Below are 25,467 nucleotides of genomic sequence, written 5' to 3' on the forward strand. Positions count from 1 at the left end.
CCTTTTCTCTTGAATTCTGGTGTAACTGGGGTGACTTCTTCTGAGGTTTTTGTTTTTATCAAAGCAGTTATTTTTAAAAGAACCAGACTGTCTGGTTTTGCTTATAGTGTAGAGCAGAGTTGTAAAGCTTACTGTCTTTGGATAGGAGTAAAGCATGGGTCGAATTGCAGTTCCCCCCACAGAATACCATAGTAGCCAATACCATCCATGCCCAGCCTGCATCAGCTCTTCCTGTGAGCACTCGACTACCGTTGTCTCTGGTAAAGTGAGGGTTATAATGGTACCTGCCTCTTCGCTAAGGGAGAAATAAATAACCACGGGGCTTAGTGGGCACTTACTAATTGTCTTTATGTGTAAGTAGTTACTGAGTAATTGTCAGTTATGTTAGGGCGTAGATAAAGCTGCTGTTCTGGTTTAGAGGAATAACGAGTTTCTTGCTTTTAAATGCAGTCAGGGAAGTGCGTACACAGGTTGTATGAGTCAGTCTGGCAACTGTATAAGACTGGTCACAAGCCGCATGACCCCTTCGCTCATTCGGGATGTGCTGAATGCTTGAAGGCAGTTTCAGACTTTTCCCGCCTCGGTTTCCCTGCCTTGTCACTTAACTCTGCATTCATACATTGCTCCAATTTAGATTATTTTCATCGAATTTTCCATCATTTCAATAGTAATTCAACTAGTTCTATTAGCAAAAAAAATCCCTTCATAGCCAAGTTTCAGATAGCGTTGTTCTTGTGCGGCACAGAGCCTGAGTAACTCGGGGTCATGTGTTCTCCAGTGCTCTCGGCTGCAGGTGCTGTTCTGGATCCCTCAACAAACTGAGCTATATCTCATTTTCTCTGTCGTAAAGGCACAAAGTCATCCACATGCCCTTTATGTGACTTGATGGAATGTATAACTTGTCAGCAAACTACTTAATCCATAGTAAGAGACCTGGAGATACATGAGTAGAAGCAATGGATGTTGTTAGAGAACTTCTGGTAAGAGCCTCACTTGAGATCAGAGTGTCAGAGCTGGGTTCACCTCAGTCAGTAGGGTGCCTGTTGGCCTGCAAAGTCCTCGGGGCATCCCCAGCACCACACACAAAACCCAAAAACTGATGTGCTGGTTCACACCTGTTACTCAGCACTCAGGAAGTGCGGGTAGGATCAGAAACTCAAGGCTATCTTTAGCTACATAGCAAGTTTGAGGCCAGAAACTACAGCCTGGACTACAGAAAGCATCTCCCCACCCACTCACACTCACACACACACACACACACACACACACAAAGCCCGATAGCCATGTGAATCCCGTTGGCTGTGGTAACGGAAAGTGAAACTTTATGTAAACTATCTTCCTATCTATTTTCAAATCCTGATGCCTAAAGAAAACACTGCCACATGCTCAGAAAAAGTATTTTTACTTGCTTGTTTATGACTGCCTGTTCACTTTGTGACCCAGGACACTGATAGGATAGTAGACGTTTGCTGCCACACTAGCTTCCTATTTTCTGGGATGATAAGAAAGCCCACCATCACCTAGAGACACCAGTCTTAACTTGGGAAGGCTGCACTACTCAAATCTTTTTGGTCTAGGGCCCTTTGCAGCATTACCATGCTGAGGACTTCCTGTTGCTTGTGTAGTGTTTTAGTATGGAAAATTAAAGGATTTCCCAAAAATATTTGTTTTCAAATAATATATATTAATACTTAATAAAATACATCCTTTGTACAGTTTGAAGTCCTCCCCCTAAAGGGTCAGCTCAAATGCCTCCACTTCAGCTTCTTCCCGACAGCGCGATGATGGTGGTTCTCACGTGACCTGACAGAGCAAGTAACCACCTTTGCGGCCCAGGAAAACTGCTGGGCAGTAGCAGGCAGTATTCTTATGAAAAGAGCTATTTTCCCTTGACAAAGTAATAATTGTAAAGAAATGGCATTGTTTTCTCCTTTTTTTTTTCATATTTCCTTCACACTACAAGAAGATAGCTGAGTTTTCATGACTTCTACTTCATGTAATCTGTTATATCACATATCCAGTAGTTTCTAGAAAACAGCTGCAGAAATAAGAGTTGAAAAGGTTATGTATTCCGCAGGCAGTGGGACCTTGCAGACCCTCCTGTAGGAGGCAGGCTTCTCCAGGATCTAATGTGGGCAAGTGTTTCTCAAAGGACCCCCTTCAGAACAGGGAGTTAAGTACTTGCTTTCCCATATCCAGCTGTTTCTTCTTGGTGTACTTTCTGTACTAGTGTAATTCCCATTTTACTTATGAGGAACTGAAGCGTATCCATTCAAACTGAAGTCACTTCTCCAAGGCCACGGGGCCTGCAGAGATGCCAGCTTTGCCCTCCTTTGCCATAGGCGCCTGTTGCCTGGAGCTGGTCCTGGAGAGCTTCACAGTCAACAGGACATTGAATTCCAGATTCATAACTGGTCATTTTGAAAACTTATCAGTCTAGCCTGCTTAGAGTGCTTGATGGGTAAGACAGTTCTGCTCATTGCTACAGTAGACAGCTAACCATGCCTTCTGGGTTTCGTGGTGTGATAATTGCAAGAACACTGAGGTGCTCCTTAGAAGGTTATGGAGAATACATCTCTGCTAGTGATTGCAGCGGCCCGGAGAAGGCTGTGCTTCCTGAACTGCCCATGTTCAGGGCCACCCCAAATCTCTCACATTCTTAAAAATTCAAGCCTTTTCTTTTTAAAAAAACATCGTGCCTAATGATAAAATCCTCAGAGGTGGTCTGACACAGCCTTAGTTTGCGTAAATGCAAATGTGTTTGCCTGTGCACCCTCGATAGCAGTCCTCACATGGGTGAGTGTCCTCCGTGAAAACAGACTGCTGCTACTTTCTTGTGTTCACAGCACACGCGTGCATGCTTCTGCAGAAAGCCAATATGCTGAGCTCCATTGTGCAGGATTGCCTGAGAGCATGAGTCTGCCAAAATGTGTCACCCTCCTTATTTTAAGAAAGAGAAAATATCATTTCTGGTGTCAAGTGTAATATTCTAAGTAGAATTTGAGTCCTGGAAATCCCTGGCTCTGAGCCTGCAATTGTTTCGTCAGTTTGTTGTGGCATTTCATGCTGCGTTGTCTCCTGTTTGAATCAGTAATTTTCAGTCAGTATTAGAACTTACTTATGTTCACTTAAGATACATTTTTAAGACATTAGCAACAAAAAAAATATAGAGATATCTCATTAAAACAAGCTTTGTGGCTCAGAAATGCTCAGTGTGGCAAATGTATTCAGGACACTTACCTAAACAGAGTTATAGAAGTGACAGCACGTGGTACCATTTTTCTCATGCTCCTTCTTGCTTGTGTCTTTTAAGGAGTCTTCTAAAGTCTGTTGAAGAAGAATTACATCAGCGGTAATTACAACTTTTATTTAAGCTTGAAGTACTTTATGTCATAGATGAGCTAAATCGTTTTCCTCTTCTCTGTCATGTATGGCTTGTTAGTTTTAGTTGTCAGTCTGTCTGCAGTCAGCCCTCCTGCCTCTCTGTAGCTGCTCTGGGGAGGCTCACCATCTAATGGTGCTATCTCTTCTCTTTAGAGGACATGTGGCTCACTTAGAAGATGATGACGGAGATGATGATGACTCTAAACAGTAAGTTCTCTTGCTCTTTTTGGTAAAAAGAATGGATCTCATCCGGCCTGTGTCAGTTCTAGCAGCTTAATATTAATGACAATTCTAACATAAGTTATACCTCAGTCTCTGTGCCATTGTTGATCTACCCCGCTTGGATTGCTCTCCTTCAGATTGGGATAACAGAAATGCCTTATGCTGGGCGGGTTGGACAGAAACGTAATCTCCCAGGTCTCAAGGCTAGAAAATTCAGGTTCTAGGTGCTAGCCTATTTGATGGCCTATTTGGTGTCTGATGGTTTCCTCTATTTAGCTGTGCACCTACCAACCCCAACCTTGGCTTTTGAGACAGAGTCTCTTGTAGTCCAGGTTGGCCAAGAATGTGCTATATACAATGTGAATGACCTTGAACTCATCAAATTCCTACCTCCATCTATGTGTTCACATGGCCTTTCCTTGATGTGTATATGTAGTGGGGCAAAGGGCAGTTATTTTTCTTAATCTCATTCCTATCAAACCTATAGCTTCATTTAACCTTAATGACCTCCTTAAAGCCCTGTCTTTATGTGTATTACATTGAGAATTCACTCATCAGTCTGTGAATTTAAGGAGAGTAAAGTCAATCTATAATAGTAATCAAAGAATAGAATTGGGAAAAATCCCAAATTGCCTATCAGACAGGCCTCTGGGTATACGTGTGGTGGGTTATCTTGAATAGATTAGTTAATGTGAGAAGACCCCTCTTAACTGTGGGTGGGGCTATTTCCAAGTAAGAGGACCCCAGACTGTGTAAAATGGAGAAAGCCAGCTGAGCACTGACTGAATTCTGATGTGACCAGCAGTTCATGCCGCCTTGACCCTGCCGTGATGGACCACATGCTTGAACCGTAGCTGGAATGAGCCCTTTGTCAGAATTGTAACACCACAGCAGGGGAGACCTAGACACATCGTCTGCTGCACTTTATGCTCTTACCGTTTCCCTAGCCCGATTGCTGCTCGTATCCTTATTTACCTTCTGATTGAAATAGAATTGTGGATCACTCTCAGCATTTGAAACCAAGAAGATGAACATTTACCTACTTCTAAATGTTTATTTCAATAGAATTTGGACATTTTACGAAATATCTTAGAAAAAAATCTCATGAAGCCAGAAAATAGTATTTGTCTCTGAAGGCTTTTCTTCTGTATCTTTGAAAAATAATTGAGTTTAATAATTCATTTGTCAAATGCAGAGCTCTGACTCTATATTTTCTGTGTTTTTAGTTCAACTATGAAAGCAAAAGTCCCGCCACCCCTGCCACCAAAGGTAAACAGACTCGCTGTTCACACCCTGCACGCCGCTCTCCACTGCGCTGCTTGCTCTCCGTGTTACTGTAATGTTCTTGTTCCCACCATAAAGAAAACTAGCTGAGGATTATTATCTGAGAACATAATTTTACTTTGATCTTTTTAAAAATGATGATTCAGTAGTTACTTAAGTAATACATTTTAAATATTTTTACTTTGAAATAATTTCTAGATTGGTATTATTTCCACCTAACTAGAAATCTTAAATTTTCATAAGATATTTTTCCTTAAAATCTGTAACCTACCATTAATTGATTGCTGAGAATGGGCAAAGGAAAAACTGCCATCACAGACATTTAATTTTCAGAAAATAATTGTAAATTAGAACTACAAAAGTAGTACAGTAGCTTTGGAAAACAGTGTGACGTCAACCTCTCCCTTTCCCTGGCTTTGCTGGGATTGAACCTGGGACCATAAAAGGTGGCTGAAGAGACAGCCGTGGGTGGTTGGGAACCGAACTCATATTTTTGGTTGTGAGCCTAGCCTTTAACGGCTGAGCCATCACTCCAGCCCCCCCCCCTTTTTTTTCTTGAAATAATATTCAGCTTTAATAAACAGAAGAAAGGAAACTTACAAAACCAGGGTTCCAGCGATTCAGGAGCACTGGGAGGGGGGGTTGAAACAAGAGTAAGAAACAAGCACACCTGGTATTTTATCTGTTTTTCTGTGACCCCAGGGGGACACACCCTAAACAGAAGGTAATTGGCTAAAGTCCCCCATCATAGGCAAGCACTCTGCACTGAACTAATCCTTACCTGCAAAGTCATCTTGGATAAGAAAGAAATCACAACTTACAGGGTTTTGTTTAATTTCATACATGTATACAATATATACAAGTTTTTTAAGGACAAAATGAGTGGATACAAATAGCAGTATGGTACGTTTATCTTACAGGTTTATGTGCGTCACACGTTTCAGTTACAAAAGTTAAGTTGTGTTGGAGTTGGAGTTGGAGTCTTACCAGTCTTGGCCCTCTGGTGTTTTGTTTCCATTGTATTACTGAGAGAACTGTCAGTTCTCACAGACGAAAGGTGCTGCACTGTGTGTGGAGACTCCTTTGGTGGGTGGGCATCATGAGGACACATGTGGAGGAACTGATACATTCTGCAAACTCTTGTCTTCAGGAAGTTTCTTGGGCATCCTTATTGTGCTGGTGTTCTCCAGTATATGATCATTTTAATTGCCGTCTTCTGTTGTTCCTAATCTGAAAGATTTTATTTTAACATAAACATTCTGAGTTGTCTAAAGGACAGATTAGATTAACCCAACAAGTATTGATTAACTTCAGCACTTAAGAGATGCAGTTAAGTTGGAGTATAATAACAAAGACAGAATAGTCTTACTTAGGAAGGTTTATAAGACACTAATAGAAGGGAATAGAAACCAATTCATATTGCTCCTCCCTCGGCTGTGAAATTCAGCACATTTTAGTGTACATTTTCAGGATAATTTTTAAGTAATAAAATAGCCTGAATCTTAAGTATCATTGACACTTCTCTAATAAACACAGTTTGAAAGTCTCTGGTATGTAATAATATTTACCTCAGGAGTAATCTTATGTTTAATCACTGTTTTTCTTTTCTATGTGATTTCAGCCTAAATCCATCTTCATACCGCAGGATACGCATTCTGCTGAGGATGGTAATCAAGGAACAATCAAGAGATGTCCCTCATCAGGGAGCCCAGCAAAGCCATCCCATGTTCCACCTAGACCACCTCCCCCCAGATTACCCCCACAGAAGCCTGCTGCTTTAGGTGAGGGTAGAGGACAGACTCCAGTCTGTTACAGGTGTTTGTTCTAGAAGTGAAGGGACTGTCCAAGAAATGACTGAAGTTCCCGTGTGGGGTGATGGCAAGAGCAGTGGTTGTTAGATCTGTTTTCTGCCTTCTGCTTCCCGTGCAGAGTGCTTTCAGGGACACGGTCCCTTGTGAGCCAGCCTGGGACATTTACCCCCCTTTTTTTTGTTATGTTCATGTGTGTGTTTGCCTGAAGGTGTGTGTGTTTCACATGCATGCCTGGTGCCAACAGAGGCCAAAAGAGGGTGTCAGATCCTAGGGAACTGGAGTTAAGATGGTTGTGAGCCACCATACAGGTGCTGAAACGTGAACCTGGGTCCTTTGCAGCACAGGAGGTGCTCTTAGCACTGAACCATCTCTACAGCTCCAGCCCATTAGCATTCCCACCTTTGGAGACTGCTCTGTCTGTGTCATCATTGGCCACAGCACCAAGTCGCAATCAGACTTTGAAGAAACAAGGAAATGTGTTTGGCTGTAGGCTGCTTCTGTCTTAGGAAAGATAAAGGTGTTTGTCTTTGACTCCTTAATTTTTCTTAATCACTTTTAGAAAAGCAATTGGTGTTTATAGGTATTATATAAATTAGCACTAGAAGGTACTGTTTCATCACTGTGAAGTGTCCTCTGTTGTTCAGAGGAGCCTTTTAAATGGGCTGTTATCATTTCTTGGTAACTATATGTAATATGAATTGTCCACTCCTTGAAAGTAATTCCGAATTTACAGTTTTTCTCTTTTAATGAAAATAAATGTTTACTCAGATACTACCTGAATTTAAATTTGCCTAAAATGTCAAAAGTAGGTTGAACTGGAAGAACATATATAACAGCCCAGCGATGAGTGTTCTGAATGGGAGATCTCAAACACAGGATGAGCTCCTATTCCATAATTGTCTCAATTTCACTAAGAAATAGCCCTCTCACAATGTATCTAAACATATTTTATTGAAGGAAATGGAGTGAGCTCCTTCCAGCTAAATGGCGAACGAGACGGGTCGTTACATCAGCAACAGAGTGAGCATAGAGGTAGCAACCTCTCCAGAAAAGAGAAGAAGGATGTACCAGTAAGTGCTGGTGTCTGCGCACTCACACTTGTGTCCTTTCTCACTGTGTAACAGTGTTACACTTACAAGGACTAAAACCATAGGAATTGTGTATTCCATAATTACTATAGTAATATTTTAGTCTATGGATTATTGTGGTAGTTTTATTTAATCATAAAGGTACCTTTGTAAAGGTAAACTGACATGATCTTTTTAAAGCCTGTCCATTTTTATTTAGCACATTATAAATCATGGTTTTTATGTAAGTCTAACCCAGTGGTTCTCAACCTTCCTAATGCTGTGACCCTTTAATACAGTTCCTCATGTTGTAGTGACTTCAACCATAACATTATTTTCATTGCTACCTCATAACTATAATTTGCTACTGTTATGAATCATAACATAACTATCTGTGTTTTCTAATGGTCTTAGACAACCCTGTGAAAGCGGCTTTTGACCTCCAAAGGGTCACAACCCACAGGTTGAGAACTGCTGGTTTAACCCTTCACAGTGACTGTTGGCTAAGAGCTGGCTGTCCTCTCTGGAGAGAACTGACTCTGAACTCTAGCCTTTGTTGGCGGAGCGCCTGGCATGTGAGAGAAGAAAGACCGCCCAGAAAGCTAGGATATGTATAACTATATGTATAAGGGAAAGGATGTACACCAAACTGGTTTGGAAAGAATATAGGAAAGTTAAGGATAGCTATTTTATTTTATAATGATATTACTGTTGTATATTTTAGTCAAAGAAATAAGCTTGAAATACAGTATTTTCTTGTCATAATAACAGCAAAAAGTAAAATAATAACACATATTCCTTTTCTAGAAGCCAATTAGTAATGGTCTTCCCCCAACACCTAAAGTGCATGTAAGTACTGAGTATCAAATAATTGATTTTTCAAACTAAATATAGCAAGAATTATTTTAGTGTATATCTTTGATTGTGTCTGCCTGCTTCCCACCCTCACTCCCAGTACTGACATTACAAGCAGGAGCCATCAAAATCATGCTCAATTTTTTTTTTCAATTTAAAAAGAAAATTTTACATTTGTGTGTGTGTGTGTGTGTGTGAGAGAGAGAGAGAGAGAGAGAGAGAGAGAGAGAGAGAGAGAGAGAGAATGAGTGTGTCTATGTGTGTGTTTGTTTCACATATGTACATGTGTGGTTCTGTCATAAGCACAGGTGTGGAAGTCAGAAGCCAACTTCCTAGAGTGAGTTTTCTCCTTCCACCATGTAGATCTGGGAATAAATCTCAGGTCAAACTTGGAGGCAAAGGCTTTCGCTTCCTGAGCCATCTTGCCTGTCCTCGGATTGGTCCTTGTAATGAGTCTATATATTTTAACTCAACCTTGCATCTTAGTTTATAATATAAAATTCAATGATGACTTTTTTTTTCTTATTTTGAGACAGGGTTTCTCTGTGTAGCTCTGACTGTCCTGGAACTCACTCTGTAGACCAGACTAGTCTCAACTCACAGAGATCCTCCTGCCTCTGCCTCCTGAGTGCTGGGATTAAAGGTGTGCACCACGACACCCAGACTCAACGCTGACATTATTGTCAAGAGATCAAACAAGAACTGTAACATGAATGGGAGGCCTGCTTGTTTGTTGTTGGGGTTTTTGTCCCGCCCAGTACCCCACAACTGTTTAGCCCCAAAGAAAATCACATATAGGTCTCCATAAATTATAAGCTGATTGGCCCATTAGCTCTAGCCTCTCACTGGCTAACTCTCACATCTTGATTAACCCATTTTTCTGATCTGTGTTAGCCACGTGGCTCAGTACCTTTTTCAGTGGGGCAGATCACATCCTACTGCTTTGGTGATCAGGGCAGGAGTGGGAGGAATCAGCTTCCTCCTTCCCAGAATTCTCCTGTTTTTATATCATTTCTACTTCCTGTTTGGTCCCCCCCATACTTCCTGCCTGGCCAATCAGCATTTATTTAAAACATGATTGACAGAATACAGACAATTCTCCTGCACCAAAGAACATTTTCTTTGTTGAGATTATTATTTTCTTCTTAACTAAGAATATGATATTGTTTTGATAGGAAATTCTGATTCTTAGTGGCAAATTATTTATTACACAGAATTGGTTATTGGTGCTGATTTTATTGTGAAATGATAAAAGAAATATGGGATTTTTTTTTCTTCAGCAAAATTGTTCCCAGAAAAGTTTGTATAATACTATCAAAAAGTCTGTTGTGGATATCCAGAAGAAATGATTCAGTCAGCTAGGTGGATGGCTGACTTGACACTTTTATTTCTGTAAAGTGAGGGTGATGGTAATTTAGTTTGTCCCCTGTGTTCTCCCATATTAAAACAAAATAGTTATACCTCGTATGTTCTATTAGGACCGTTGTTTGTCACCACCATGTTGATGAGTCCTTATTTTCCAGATGGGAGCGTGTTTTTCAAAGGTGTTTAATGGCTGTCCCTTGAAAATCCACTGTGCCACATCCTGGATAAACCCAGACACGAGAGGTAGTACTGCAGTCTCTTCCGTCTCTATCTGGCCTTCAGCAGAGCTCGGACAGTTTCATTTGATTGTTTTCTCTAAGAGTTTTGCTGTTTGTGTAGACTTAAGGTGGATATATTTGTCTGTGCTGTTGCTATGGTTTGAGGTCGCGGGTGACTCGCTGGAGTTGCTTGGCGGTCACAGCATCAGATCTCCCTTATTTCCTGCAGAAATGTTTCACCTCACAACTGAAGTAACTTAGATCCTAAACACCCAGAGTTACGTGAATGTTTGAGAGGGGCTCTAAATTGTAAAAGGGATCATATTCAGAGCATTTGGGGTGTAAGTTAAGGACGGGGTGTTATTTCTGCATCCCAGCAGCTCTCGTTAGCTATGTAAAATACCCAGTCACCTGGGAGCGTTCTTAGATGAATGTGTGTAAGAAGACAAATACGTACACATCCTTCTAAACCGCAAGACCAGTCTTCACGCACACTCGGCTGTGCTGCTCCCAGGCAGCTGGTGCGAGAGCACTTGGTTTGAGCCACTGCTTTCTGACCACATGTTCTGGGTTGTTCTTAGACTACTTCTGCTCAGCCCAAAGAAGATCATAATGTATTGCTTTTAATATCTTCAAAACAATTAAATAGGACGTTGGCTAAGTTTCTCTTATCGTCTAAAACAGTAGTTCTCAACTTGTGGGTCACAACCCCCGTGGAGGTCACATTTCAGCTATTTATATTACAATTTATAACAGTAGCAAAATTATAGTTATGAAGTAGTAACAAACTAAATTTGTGGTCGGGGATCACCACAACATGAGGAACTGCATTAAAGGGCCCCAACATTGGGAAGGTTGAGAACCACTGCTCTACCCAGGTTTTAAATTTTTAGCAGGCAATAATTAGGACATGGGTTGGGTTAGGTGGGTTTGGTTTGGTTTTAGACCAAGCTGTTAGCCCAGGCTGACCTCAAACCTCCTATCTAGTCAGTGATGACCATGGACTTCTGGCTCACTTGTCTCCACCTCCTAAGTCTGTGGTTACATGCCTATGCCACCAAGTCCAGTTTGTGTGCTGCTGGATCAAACCCAGGGCCTTGCCCATACTAAACAAGCACTCTACCTACTGAGCTACATCCTTAGTATCTGCTTTATTTTGTTATTTCCTCTGCCTTTCCAGTCCCAGATCCTGTGTTTTTTATGTTAGGGCTTATAGTAATAGCCCCCAAAATAAGTCTCTTGTCTTAGTCACCATTCTATTGCTGGAAAGAAACAACTCTTAATTAGGGACTTGATTATGATTTCAGAGGTTTGATCCATTATCGTCATGGCGGGAGCGTGGCAGTGTGCATGGCTCTGGAGCAGTAGCTGAGAGCTACATCCTGATCCACTGGCCGAGAGAGAGCCAGGGCCAGTCACTTCTTCCTCCAAGGCCATGGCTCCTAGTCCCTGTAGTCCTTTCAGACAGTTCCACTCCCTGTGACTGAGCATTCGAGTAGATGGGCCTCTGGGCCATTCCTACTCAAACCAGCACATGTGTAAAGATCATTTTTAATCTGAGCTAGTTCTTAGTTTTCACCCTGTTATTTGCACATGACCCTCTCTTTAGGGAACTCTAGAGAAAGTAGCTGCAGACTCTGCCAGTCAGTCCCTCCCTCTGGTAGTGAGGAGTCTAACAGGCTCCTCTTTATGTCTCCCTCATGCAGTCCTTTCCTCGCTGTGCTGAGACTAACTTTATATATAACTTAGTTTATGAGTATCTAATTTCTTCTCTGTATTAAAACTTGAAAATTATAGTCTTTTTCAGAGATAACACATATTTACTAAATTTTAGATACTATAACCCTTTTAAAGTATCTTGTTTATTGAAATCAGCTATGAAATGTCTCTGTTATTTCAGATCAGTACTTGATATTTGGTGCTGAAGAGGGCATTTATACCCTTAATCTCAACGAACTTCATGAAACATCAATGGAACAGGTAGGCTACCTTCTGTATTTTTCTTGTTAATTAAGTAGACGTTAGAAATAAGTTTCAGTTATAGTTGACACTCCTTTTATTCATAAAACACTCTAGGAGCTTTTGTTTACTGCATACTGAAGACAGAGCCCCAGGCTTGGCTCCTGGCCCTGGGAAGTTTACAAGACAGATCCCAGTACTCCCACCTTGACATCACTCTAGGAATGAGCACGGGAGATAGGCAGTGAATGTCACCAGTTCCTCCTGAGCGAGCTGGACAAGACGTGCTTGGGTGGACCTTTAATGAGCTGTAAAGTAGTGTGGGTGGGGAGGAGTGATTGAGCACTTGTGAGTCTAGAACAGTAACAACAAACTCTCAAACCCCAGATTTTTGAGTGCCCCACTAATGGCCAGACCTGTGCTTTGGAAACGTGAGATTGTGGTCAAAGATGAAAGACCTGTTAAGTCTGGGCAAAGGGTGGGGGAAATGACACAGTGGCTAAGAGCACTTGCTACACAGACCTCCTGTGGCTAGCCTGGGCTGCAAGCTAGACTAGACTTCACACCCTAACTCTCCAACTTAGACGTCCCTGGAGAAGTCTTTAACATAGAGAAAGACAGGTTCTGTATGAAGGCTCATGAGAGGTCCCTATCAGAACTGCACATGACAGTGAGTTTTCAGAGAAGTAAGAGGGAGAGGAACGAGGACATCAGTCTCACATGTTTTAGTGTCATGAATTCACTATACATAAAATGGAGAAAAATCTGCAAATAGTAATAAACTATTCAAAACTGAACATTGCCATCTTTCTCACATTTTTTTTTCTTTTTTGTGGCGCTAGGACCAAACCTCCAAGGGTTTGCACGTCTTAGGCAAAGGCTCAACCACTGAGCTATATACCCATCCCCCCTTAACCATTTAATTTTTTTAAAAAGATTTATTTATTTACTATGTGTGCTGTGTTCTGTCTGCATATGTGCCTGTAGGCCAGAAGAGGGCGCCAGATCTCATTACAGATGGTTGTGAACCACCATGTGGCTGCTGGGAATTGAGTTCAGGACCTCTGGAAGGCAGGCAGTCAGTGCTCTTAACTGCTGAGCCATCTCTCCAGCTCAGACCTACCTTTTAAATTTTTTTAAAAATATTATGAGTGTGGGCGTCTTGGCATGGATGTGTATCTGTGCACCATGTGTGTGCCTAGGGCCCACAGAGGCCAAAAGAGGATGTTGATGCCCTAGAACTGGAGTTATAGACGGTTGTGAGCTGCTGTGTGAGAACTGAGAAGCGAGCCCAGGTCCTCCACAAGAGCAGGCCATGCTCTTAACCAATGAGCTATCTCTCCAGCCCCACATGCTCTATCTTCCACATAAGAATACAAAGACTAGCTGGGCAGTGGTGGGTCACGCCTTTAATCCCAGCACTCAGGTGGCAGAGGCGGGCAGATCTCTGAGTTTTAGGCCAGCCTGGTCTACAGAGTGAGTTCCAGGACAGCTTGAGCTATACAGAGAAGCCCTGTCTCGGGCGGGGGGCGGGGGGGGGGGAGCAAAGACTAAAATAAGTTTACTGAAGTCACATAGTCATCAAGAAAGTGTGAATCTAAGCAAAATATTGAACCTGCTCTTCTTAAGTGTTATGTTCTTTCATTAAACTGATTATTCTACCCAGAACCTAATTTACTAAAGGAAGCATTGATCATGTGGAAAACCTTTAGATTTTTTTAAGGTAGTTTAAAAAAACTCCAGAATGAAATCCAACACTCAATAAAGCTAGGCATAAATGCCCCACGCCCCATGCTGAAGTATAAAAGGCTTTATGTCTTGTCCTGGCACTTTCTATACGATTATATTAGTAGTTAGAAAATGTCGTCCTATGTTTGGCACTTAGGAAGGACTTCTAAGTATGTATTTGTGTAAAAATTGCCGTAGGTCAACACTGATTAAATAAAAGTCAGTGTCCTATGGTCTAGAATAAGTTATTGCTCTTTCTCTGCCTCTTGTTCTCAGTGTGATGAGTAAACTCCCCCTTGGGGTACAATGTGTTAGTGAAAAGCATAAGGTAGAAAATGTGTTAAAATTGAGATTTAAGACATAGTAGCTATAGGTACATGGTCCGTGTTTTTTAATGTTTGACTGGAGAGTATTTCAAGAATGCACTTCCCAAATAAGTGAAATTCAAGCTTTCTGCTTTATCTTGTTTATTTAAATTGTATTAATAAGGGATTTGCTTTGCTTCTCCCTTCTGTTGTTACACTTTCTTATGACTTGGTGCTCTAATGTGGTAATGTCCTTAGAGCCTTGATGTATTTCATCATCTCTCCATTCTTCCTATTCCCTACCCTCATCCCAGTCCATTTTGGAAAGCCCTGTAGGAATTGCCCAGAGCAAGCCCAGCCAACAAGCTTGTTAAGTCAGGGTACCTAATTGCATACATGAGTGGCTATCACAGTCTTCTTAGGTACTAAGTGTTTGGCCTACTGCTTTAGTAGATGGGAATGAGGCCCGAGAGCTGGCATGTCTAACACGGGCCCAGGTCATGGTGATGCTGTGGTCCAGCAGCCACTGTGCAGACTGCTCACGCTTGTTGATGAAAAGTCTCTGTGAGACCAGCCGATTCTGCCTTTAAAGCATATTGATTCGCTTTTCTTTGCCCCAATACTCAACTATCACCAAGGGTCCTGAGCTGTTGTTCCCCAGTTCTCACACACTGCGTGGACAGATGGATGCTCATATTTTCTCTCAACTTCCACTTACCCCAGCCTTTGTAGTTTGCAAATTTTCATCATGGTCGCTTGCAGCCTTTCTCCTGTACAAAACTAATTTTCAGTGCCTCTTTTCTACATTATGTTACTTTTTTCTATATCATTCATACATTGCACGTACTTGATAAGTACATTTTAAGAATAGTTCACAGGAGAGACTTAAGCATTTAACACAGGTCCAAAAGAAAGGATTAGATGGTGTTTAAAATGTTTTTATTCTCTTTGGGTTTACATAGTCCCTCATTACAGAGTGACGAGTTAATCATGCTGTGTTCAGACTTAGATTATGTTTGCTGTTAGCTTCCTTTGCTGTCGCTGTGAGCACACTTTAAAGGCCTGAGAACTGCCCTTGACATTCAGCTCGCGCAACACCATGTACATGTGTGTAACTCTGTAAACTTTGTGTGTTGGCAGCTGTTCCCCCGCAGGTGTACATGGTTATACGTGATGAACAATTGCTTACTATCAATATCTGGTAAGTCTGGCCTTTATGCATCTTAACCAATCCTTGTTGCCTGTTATTCGCTCTTACATTGTGTTTATTTCTTCACAGGTAAAGCTTCTCAGCTTTATTCCCATAATTTACCTGGGCTTTTTGATTATGCAAGACAGATGCAAAAGTTACCTGTAGCAATTCCAGCACATAAGCTCCCCGATAGAATACTGCCAAGGTAACTATTGAGTTGTGTTTCTGTCCTTAGAGATCTCATGCTAAAAACCTTTCTTCTGTAGAAGGAGAAGGCTTGAGCTAATAGAAATTTTTTATTAAAAAATCATGTTGTGTACATTCACAAGGGCTTATTTATCATATTTTTGTTCTAAAATTGTTGTAATTTGTGCTTTCTAATTACATGAACATTTTCTTCCTGATTTTTTGTTTGTCTTTTCTGCAAAAATAAAACTAATTTTTCATGTAATCATATATTACGTACATTGCCTTTGCTCTTAACATGTTTGTGTTAACTTACATAAAGTGACTTTTTTTCAAAGTACAGTTTCTAAGCCTGGAAAATCAAAATGATTATTGAATTCATGTTTTTCGCATTTGGAGAATAATTGGAGGTGAAGAGTTTTGCTTATGTACTTTCTGCATTTTTAATCATGCTGAGCTCTCATTTTTATTATAATAGTGGTCCTCATTTGTTTCTTGAATGGTCTTTTAAGTCAAACTGTAATATAGCCAGTCTTCTTTTGCAAGACTCATTGTAAAACCAATATTAAGAACCCTTAGTTTTCAGGTTCCTTGAAGCTCTGTTGTTAACTTCTGAGTTTACAGTGTGGACAGATGTCTTTTTAAAGACTTTATTTAGTGTGCGAGTGTGCATGCGTGCGTGTGTGCATGTATGTACATGAACCTGCAAAGGCGTTGGATTCCCTAGAGCTGGAGTTATAAACAATTTGTGAGCTGCCCAGCATGGGTGCTAGGAACTGCACTTGGGTCCTCCAGAAGAGTAGGAAGTGCCATTAACAGCTGAGCTGTTTCTCTGGTCCTGACAAGCTTATTTCTCCATAGCCTTCTGATGAAAACTGTTTAAAACTTAGGCTTTTCTGTCTTGAAATAGGTACATTAAATTTAATTACGCATTTTCATGATTGTTCAGAATTGTGATTTGGGCTTCAATTAATACAGTAACAGCTATATTTGTAATTTTTTTTTTTTTTTTTTTTTTTTTTTTTTTTTTTTTTTTTTTAGTTTATCGAGACAGGGTTTCTCTGTAGCTTTGGAGCCTGTCCTGGAACTTGCTCTTGTAGACCAGGCTGGCCTCGAACTCACAAAGATCTGTGTGCCTCTGCCTCCCGAGTGCTGGGATTAAAGGCGTGTGCTACCACCACCTGGCTTATAATTTTTCTTTTAACTATCACTTTGTGCTGTTGTTTGTCTACTTAACTATTATAGTGCCTTTTCATCTAGCTGTGTTTACTTTTTCCAGTTTTTACTGACTGTAAATGAAGTGTCTCCATGCACAGATGAGACACTATACATGAATCAGATACTGCCTCTTCCTTTAAGAACTTTCCATGGAAGATTAACCCCTCTCTTTGCAGTTTACCTCTAACTTACTGCTTTAAGAATTTTGTTATAATTAATTTGCAGCATCAGAAATACCCACAGATATTTCCTTCCTTTCTCACCTTCGTTATCTAGGAACCAGTTACCATAACACATGCCTGAAATCCCAACACTTAGGAGATAAAGGCAGAATGATCAGGAGGTAAAGGCTAGTCTTAGTTACGTTGTGAGTTGGAAGTCAGCTAAGGCTACAAGACTGTGTCTTAATGGGTAGGTGGTTGGAGAAATGGCTTGGGCCCCCCAGGGGTGGGGGTGTTAAGAACATTTAGTGCTCTTGCAGAGAATCCAAGTTTACTTCCCATTGGGCAATTTACAACCACTTGTAACTCTAGCTCCTGGGATCTGACACCTTTCGTGACTTTTGCAAGCCCCTGAACTCACATACAATTTTTAAAATGAAATAAAACTAGTCTCAGCATTTGGGAGGCAGTGGCAAGCGTATCTCTGCTAGTTCAAGGACAGCCTAGTCTATAAGAGTTAGTTCCAGGACAGGCTCCAAAAGCCACAGAGAAACCCCATCTCAAAAAAACTTAAAATGCAGTTTTAAGATGTAGTTGGAAGCTGAGCAGGGGTGGTGCACACCTTTAGTCCCAGCACCTGGGAGGCAGAGGCAGGCGGATCTCTGTGAGCTCGAGGCCAGCCTGCTCTACAGAGTGAGTTCCAGGACAGGCTCCAAAACTCAGAGAAACCCTGTCTTGAAAAACAAACAAACAAAATTAAGACTTACTTTTATTTGTGTGTGAGTGTGTGTGCATGCATCTGAATGCAGGTACCCACAGGTGCCAGAAGAGGGTGTCAAATCCCCTGGAGCTGGAGTTTCAGGCAGTTGTGAACCACCTGGTGTGGGTGTTGGGACTGGAACTCAGGTCCTCTGGAATAGCAATGCATGCTCTTAATTGTTGAGCCATCAGCCCAATAAGACAACTTTTACATAATGTAATTCATTGATGTGCTGCAAATACGTCTCCTGGTGTTTGACTTCTCTCCACTTTGTCACTGGTGCTTTCTGGGTGAACCAGGCTCCTAATGCAGCCACTGAATGCCAGCTGCAGTTTAAGACTGGAACGCTCATGTGTGTGTTGTATGTTGTCTATTGGTTTTATATTTTTAAAAACCCTAGGGTCATATTCTTCTGTATTCAAACTACTCCATGGTTTTGTTTTGTTTAAACTTAAAAGTTTAATCCTTTTGGAATTAATGGGAGGCCCTGAGAAAGGGATCTAATGTATTTTAACCTTCTACCTATATTTATTTACTTATTTATTGTGTGTGGTGTGTGTGGTGTGGTGTGGGTGGTGTGGTGTCTTACGTGCATACCACAGCATGCTGAGGAAATGAGATGACAGCCGTCCACTACTAGGGTTCCAGGGATTAAACTCCAGTCATCGGGTTTGATAGCAAAGACCTTTCGTTCCCCCACTGGCCTGTTTGGCCAGCCCCTGTAGTCTTGCTTTAATGGAGAATCCCCAGAACTAATGTCTAGCTCTTGCTTTCCCCGCTGGTCTTTAACATCATTATTGCAATGTACATTTGCCGCCTGCTAACATATTCTCCATTCAAATTTAGGAAATTTGCTGTATCAGCAAAAATCCCCGAAACCAAGTGGTGTCAGAAGTGCTGTGTGGGTAAGTAGACTCCTGCTTGGCGGAGCATAACGGAACCCTGTGGGGCTTATGTCCTATAGGGCATAGCTTTAGCTCCCCTCAGCCCTTAAGTAAAGCAGCATTCTTGGCCTTTCTGTGTCTGTGTAAGCTAAGACAAGTACAGCACCTCCACATAGCAGGTGCTTAGCAAACTTTGTTGGTTGTTGTGATGGATGGAGTTGGTGGAGTGACTTACACAGAAAATAAGCATGTCATGTTCCTTGTGAGTGGTTAATTACCGTTCACTCCCTGGCTTACAGAGGGCTCATGCAGCTCAGCATGTACTCATGCCTGTACTGGTGAACCATGTGTTCATGATATGAAGACTGTAGTTCCCCTGTGCACACACTTCTGAACTAAATTGCTCCCTCACCCTTATAACTCGTTTTCTTATTGCACATAACAACAAGAAAGGCCAAATGGTTTCCACCCCTTAAGTCACGACTGCTGTAAGAGGGAAGTGGCATTCTGTCATTACAGTGCCAGGTGGCCTGGGCCTCAGAAGAATTAACTGAGGAGCTGGAGAGGACACTTTGAACAGAGCGGCATAAATATGAGATGCAATGAATACCAGCACTTCCATGCTAAGTGCTGAATACCCACCTTAGCCGGATTCTTATGAACAGAAGAACTGGGTGTGTGAGGACCAGTGCAGACATGAACTCTTACTATACACTAACACGTACAAACTGAGCTAGACAGGAGCAGTGCAGATGGACAAGATGGGGAAGACCCTGGAGGCTGAGGCCTTGGGTTCAGAGGCTGGGCAGAAAGCTCAGAAGAAATAAGAGCAGCTACTGGACCAGAGCCAGTGACAGGGCTGCTGTGGACTTGGTTCCTTGAGTGTCAACTAACCCATCACTCAACTGACTTGGCTCTGTGTGAGAAAAGAGACCAGATTTTTGTTGTCCCTGATTTTCTATCTGGGCTTTCTGCTGGCTTTAGCTGGGTAGTGTTGCCCCTCAGTTCCTCTGCCATTTAACCTATGTGAAGTTAATGGATTTGGTCCTTTATACAGTTTTTGTAAAATCCCTTATTTCCATGTATTTAACTATATCTTAAATGTAAGAAAAGCTCAAAACCCTGAGGCAATTCTGTTTTATTATTTGTAAGCTTTTGTATTATAAAATGTGATTAGTTGTAATGCTTTTTAGTGACCATAGAAGGGGTCTAACAAAAAGGGGGATAAGTAAATATTTTGTTTTTTAGAAACCGAGCATTTTAGCCTCTGTACATCAGTGTCAAAAGCACCCTGTGAGCCACCTGGGTTTGAATAGCCTCTCATTTGACAGCTTCTCCCCAGGTTCACATTGGACCTTTCTTCAGTATGGTGCAGCCTCAGCTGGCTTCCCTGCCACTGCTCACATGACACTAATCATGGTCAGCATCCGTCCCACCTAGGCATATAGCCAGCAGTCCTTTACGTGCTGGGTGCACCTCTCACCGTCTCCTGAGACAGTATTTCTTATTCCCTTCTATGTAATTAGGAACAAACAGGCAGCCTGCTTTTGAGCTCTTGGTAATCTTTTTTTTTTTAAGGGGGAAGGAGGGAAGCATATAACTATCATTGTAAGGATTTTATATACTAAGAAAACTGATGTTACTTTTTTGCCTTTTCAGTAAGAAATCCTTACACGGGCCATAAATACCTGTGCGGGGCACTCCAGACTAGCATTGTTCTATTAGAATGGGTAGAACCAATGCAGAAATTTATGTTGATTAAGGTAAGCATTCGTGGCATCCTTAGTATGAGCTTTTCTGTTCTTTAAAACTTTTTTTTTTTTCAGGTAATTCTCAATTCTGATAATTTTTGGGTTGTGTGGTAGATTTAAAAGCTGCATTGTTGGCCACATGAAAGTTGTACAAGAAACCAGAGAGATAGGGTATAGCAGTGAGGGACTGGAAGAAGCCCAGCCTTCCCTTGACCTCAGGAGAACTTGGGGCTTTTGTTTAAGTTTCTATTGGATCTTTCACTAAAAGTTCATCTTTGAAATACTTTCAAGGAGGTGTAGTTGGTTGTGACAGTGATGCCTGTATCCTAGCACATGGGAGATGGAGGCAAGAGGGTCAGGATTGCAAGGCCAGTCTGGGGTAATGAAACCCTGTCTCAGAACAAACAAGGGGGGGGGGGGGATCTTTTTATAGTATAAAAGTTGCGCCAAGTAAAGTTTTCAGTTTTATTTGCTCTTGTGTGGTCGTATTTCATAAGCATTTGGTCCTTGTGGATAATCAGAGTCAGAGAACTGGAGTCACAGAATCAGAGTTCTGGTTCCCTCAGAACTGTGGTGTGGAGCAGAATGTCCTGGGTACTGGCTTCTGTCACCTGAAGTCTACAGACAGCAGTGGCCAGCTTTAGTTCTCACATGAATATTACTCTCTGGTTTCATTGATGTTAAGGAAAAATTGAAAACCTTTTGCAGTAGTAATTCCAAAAACAATCTCACTGCAACAGAAATCATTTAAATTGAAGCCTAAGGGAAAGTAGCCTTATTAATTTCCTGGAGCATACAGCCTAGTTGAGGCAAAATTGTATATGTGGTTTTTTTCTTCAGCCTCTCTTTTATCTTGCCTAGTTTGAAAAAGTATTTCCTAGGTGGAGCAGGAATGCTGGTACAGTTTGGTTTTTCCTGTCTCCCTCCCTTACTCTGCTTCAACTGCACCCTTCCTCCCTTCACTCTTCGCCTCTGGAAAACGAAAGCACTTTCAGCGTATCGGTTACCCGGGTACACACACTTCAGCATGGATGACATCCGTGGGTTGCTTTCTGTTATGTTAGACCATTTCCCCATTAAAGGAGCTAGGGAGTGCAGGAGGGTCTGGGGACATGGTTCAGTGAATAAGAGTTCTTGCTGTTCACGCATGAGGCCCTCAGTGAGGCTTCTCATTTAAAAAAAAAAAAGGGGGGGAGGGGGTTATAAGCCAACTATGTCTCCAGCGCTTGAATGGTGTAGAGAGGGATCTCTGGGGCTGCTGGCCAGTCTGCCTGTCAGAGAAATAGCAAATTCCAGGATCAGTGAGAGACCCTATCTCAAAGGAATAAGGAATCGAATGGTGGAGAAGACACCTGACATCCTCCTCTGGCCTACACACACACACATAACACACATGACATAGACACACAACACCCACACACATACAACACACAAAGCAAGCAGTAGGGAACATGTGCTCTAAGACACAGCAAGTTACAGGTTTCCCCTCAGTGGCTTTTCTGACTGACTGGTGAAGCCTGTGGCTAGCTCTCCTAGACGAGGTCAGTGCACACCGACCTTTCCTGCAGGACTGCCTTGCATCCTTTTCCTAACATTTCTATGTCTGCTGTGTGACTTCTATACACTGTACATTTTTATATTTATTTATTTATTTATTTTTCTCAATGTTGTTATGCTGTGACTGTTTATTAGATAGATACATTAAATTTGCTTTCTATGTCCTTCCCCTTGGTGGTGCTGGCAATATTTGAATCATTGGGCTGTATTTTTTAGTGTTTTTTTTTGTTTTATCATAAATAAGGTTAAATTAGAGATCTTCCCAGCAACACTTTCTCACTCTAAAGACCTTGTTTGCTAGAGTAAGTCAGGTGCAGGGCCCAGGTCTAAGTCAGGAATCCATGCTGCTAGCGACGTATGCACTCAGCCTGATTATTACAGAGAGTCAAAACTGTTGGCTTCTTACATGCTCAGAAAAAAAAAAGACAGAGAGCGCGAGAGACCCAGAAATATCATTTTCTTGCTACATTTGTAGTCTTAGCCACATCTGAATGTTCTTTAATGTCTTTAAATTACCTGATGATAAATATGGAAGATTAGACTGAAGATGGTCATTAGGAGCACGTTCTACCCTTAAAGAGGACATGAGTTCAGTTCCCAAAACCTGTATCAGGTGGTTAGCACCTCCTGTAACTCCCGCTCCATGGGCTCCAACATCTTTCTGTGCCTCCCGAGCTACCTGTACACACATACAAACACATCATTAAAAATTAAATGTTTTAAAAATAAGACAGTTTTAGGTTTGGAAAGTTGAATCGGTAGTTATTCTTCCAGAGGACGCAGATTCAGGTCCCAGCATCAACGTAGTGTTCACAACCATCTGTAACTCCAGTTTAGGAGACCTCACACTCTCTGCTGGCCTCAGTGTCCTATCCCTGCTGTTGCTCGCAGCCAATTGGATGTTTTCTAGCTCTTCTAAACAGCTGCCATGAACACTCTGGTGTAGTCTCCTGAGAATGCTGGCCTTGTTCTGTAGATCCCCTCAAGTATTGAGTCATAATGCAAGTGTTCAACATTGGTAGACAGCGTATCTAGCCAGGGTGACTGTACCAATATCTGTCCCCACTGCCCTTCACTTGGCTATCATTCTTTTTGTTGTTCTTTATTTTAGTTATTCTGGTGGATATGGACATATTTTGTTGTTTTGTCTCTGATTATTAATGAAGTTAGTGGGTTTTTTTTTATTTTCAGATTTCCAAACTGGGAATGTGTTTGTTTTCTTTATAGCAACATAAAAATAAATTTAAAGTTATATAATTTTAAAGTTATATAAAGTTAGAGTGGCATTGTATCAAAGTTAATGTATTGATGAAATCCCTTGAGATGGGAGGCTAGATTTCTCTTCTCGTTCATGTGTGGGCTGGTATTTCTCGTCTTCCTCCATGTTTGCTCATGGTAAGAAAAGCAACCGAGTATAACTGACGTTAGTCACTCAGCTACTCAACTTCCTTTTCTCACTCACAAGAGAGATGGGATAGATTTCTTTCTAGCACTAGTATCCAAAAATTGTGTGATTTCAAGTTAATGTTAATAAAGATACTTTGTACTTCAGATTTATCTGCACACTTTGGGTTTCTGGAGCAAGAAGCAGTCTTGAGAGCAGAAATCCCTTCAGATCTCTCACTGCTGCTCCTGGAGGATGTGGCCTTGGTCCCTCTGCTCAACTTGTGTGTGTGTCTCTCCAGCACATAGACTTTCCGATGCCGTGTCCACTCCAGATGTTTGAGATGTTGGTGGTCCCTGAACAGGAGTACCCTCTGGTTTGTGTTGGGGTCAGCAGAGGACGAGACTTCAACCAAGTGGTTCGATTTGAGACTGTCAATCCAAATTCTACCTCGTCGTGGTTTACAGAATCAGGTTTGTGATCGTTGTGAAATTATTAAAGCCACTGCATTGGTTGTTTTAAAGGCAATAAGTGTTCTGTATTTCCCAGCAAGCAGAAACTGCATAAAAAGCCAGCCTTAAATAACTCTATTAGTAAACAAGAAGAGATAACATGCTCTACACTTGAGTTAGTGTGTTCAACACATTTTAAACAATTTGGTTGAAAAACAGATATATAGAAAGTACATACAGTGTTTAAATGTGGAAATGAGTTTCATATGTGAATCTGTTATATGTCTTGATTATTTGTACATTATTGTGGCCAAATACATACCAAGAATAACTTAAAATTCATTTTGGCTCATGACTTCAAAATGCTTCAGCCACCATGGCAGGGAAGCCTACTAGAGCAAAGCAGTTCTTGACACCGGGAACATGTGATGAGCTCCCATTCAGATCATGACAGACCAGAAGTCAGAGAACAAGACGTGAGTTAGGAGACAGGCTGTTATCTTGAGAGCCCTATCCCTGTTGGTGAACTTCCATCAGCAAGACCCTCCTTCCTAAGGATCCCACAGCTTCTCAAAATAGCACCACCAACCAATCAGGAGCAAGAATAAAACATGAGGGGCCAGCAAGGAGGCTTGGTGGGTAAAGGTGCTTGCTGCCAGATGTGCTGACCAGAGTTCTATCCCGGGGACCCACATTGCAGAGCACTGACGCCTACAAGTTGTCCTCTGGTCTCCACACACAAGTAAAATGTAAAATGAAAGGTTTAAGACCTATACCAATTGAAAACATTTCAGATTCATACCATAACCATATATATTTGTTAAGTGTTTTTCATAGAAGCACTCATGTCTTAGCATAAAATGAGGTAGATACCAGTGTGGTCGTCTGATTTTTGAGGAGTACATTACTTAAAGTCATGCACTTCAGACAGCTGTGCTGTGTGAACTCCTTCAGCCAGTAGCCTTTAAGATACTGGCCCCCCTGGGCATGGCCATATGTACTGAATATACAGATATAAAACATATGCAGCTCCTTGGCTGCTGGATTCGGGTCCTGTTCCCTTGTGCAGAGGATTGCTGATCTGTGAGTATGCCTCTAAATAAGAAAACTTTATTATACTCCATTCTGAGGTAGTGTGGGACTATTTTATTATAATCAGCAACATCTGGCACCCCCCCAAAAAAATGGTAGAATCAGGGAGATGCCATGTAGCTGCCAAAGGAGAAAGACACCCTTACCAACAACAAGCCTCATGGTAAAATACAAAATAATAAAAATGGATTACTTTAAGATGTAAGAGTTAGTTAATAAGAAACCTGAGCTAATAGGCTGAGCAGTGTTTTAATTAATACAGTTTCCGCCCTGGGTCTGGTCTCTATCTACACAGCTGTTTATCTTCTGTAGGCTGCGGTGTGACAGGGTAATAGAGTGCACAGTGAGTGCACAGCACACACAAAGCCTGGTGTTTCGGTGGCTGCAGAGAAGGCACAGCAATGAAGAGAATGTACTGCTCTTGCAGGGACCCACCCATGTCAGACAGCTCACAACCACCTGCAACTCCAGCTCTAGGGGATCTGACACCTTCTTCCAACCTCCGAGGGAACCTGCATTCATGCGTACATCTTTACACATAAATGCATAATTAAAAATGAAATCTTAAAACACACACAAAGCCTGGAGGCTAATCCCAACCACTCTTTCTCCCCCTCAAAATCTAGAAATGA

General features: G+C 41.6%; 1 protein-coding gene across 5 annotated transcripts in view; it reads left to right on the forward strand.

Moving 5' to 3' along the window:
• Positions 1 to 25,467, forward strand: part of Map4k3 (mitogen-activated protein kinase kinase kinase kinase 3) — a 156,790-nt gene that overhangs the window by 120,801 nt on the left and 10,522 nt on the right. For all 5 annotated transcript variants that reach the window (XM_050163489.1, XM_050163486.1, XM_050163487.1 and 2 more), the window contains 13 exons: positions 3,314 to 3,352; positions 3,538 to 3,591; positions 4,833 to 4,875; positions 6,512 to 6,671; positions 7,659 to 7,771; positions 8,576 to 8,617; positions 10,147 to 10,231; positions 12,107 to 12,186; positions 15,339 to 15,399; positions 15,478 to 15,595; positions 18,562 to 18,620; positions 20,259 to 20,362; positions 23,593 to 23,764. In XM_050163489.1, coding sequence (XP_050019446.1) covers positions 3,314 to 3,352; positions 3,538 to 3,591; positions 4,833 to 4,875; positions 6,512 to 6,671; positions 7,659 to 7,771; positions 8,576 to 8,617; positions 10,147 to 10,231; positions 12,107 to 12,186; positions 15,339 to 15,399; positions 15,478 to 15,595; positions 18,562 to 18,620; positions 20,259 to 20,362; positions 23,593 to 23,764 — 1,130 coding nt within the window. The remainder of the gene's footprint in view (positions 1 to 3,313; positions 3,353 to 3,537; positions 3,592 to 4,832; positions 4,876 to 6,511; positions 6,672 to 7,658; positions 7,772 to 8,575; positions 8,618 to 10,146; positions 10,232 to 12,106; positions 12,187 to 15,338; positions 15,400 to 15,477; positions 15,596 to 18,561; positions 18,621 to 20,258; positions 20,363 to 23,592; positions 23,765 to 25,467) is intronic.

Source organism: Alexandromys fortis, unplaced genomic scaffold (assembly GCF_014885135.2).
Source record: "Alexandromys fortis isolate MF-2015 unplaced genomic scaffold, M_Fortis_MF-2015_v1.1 scaffold_136, whole genome shotgun sequence".
NCBI classification, from domain to species: domain Eukaryota; kingdom Metazoa; phylum Chordata; class Mammalia; order Rodentia; family Cricetidae; genus Alexandromys; species Alexandromys fortis.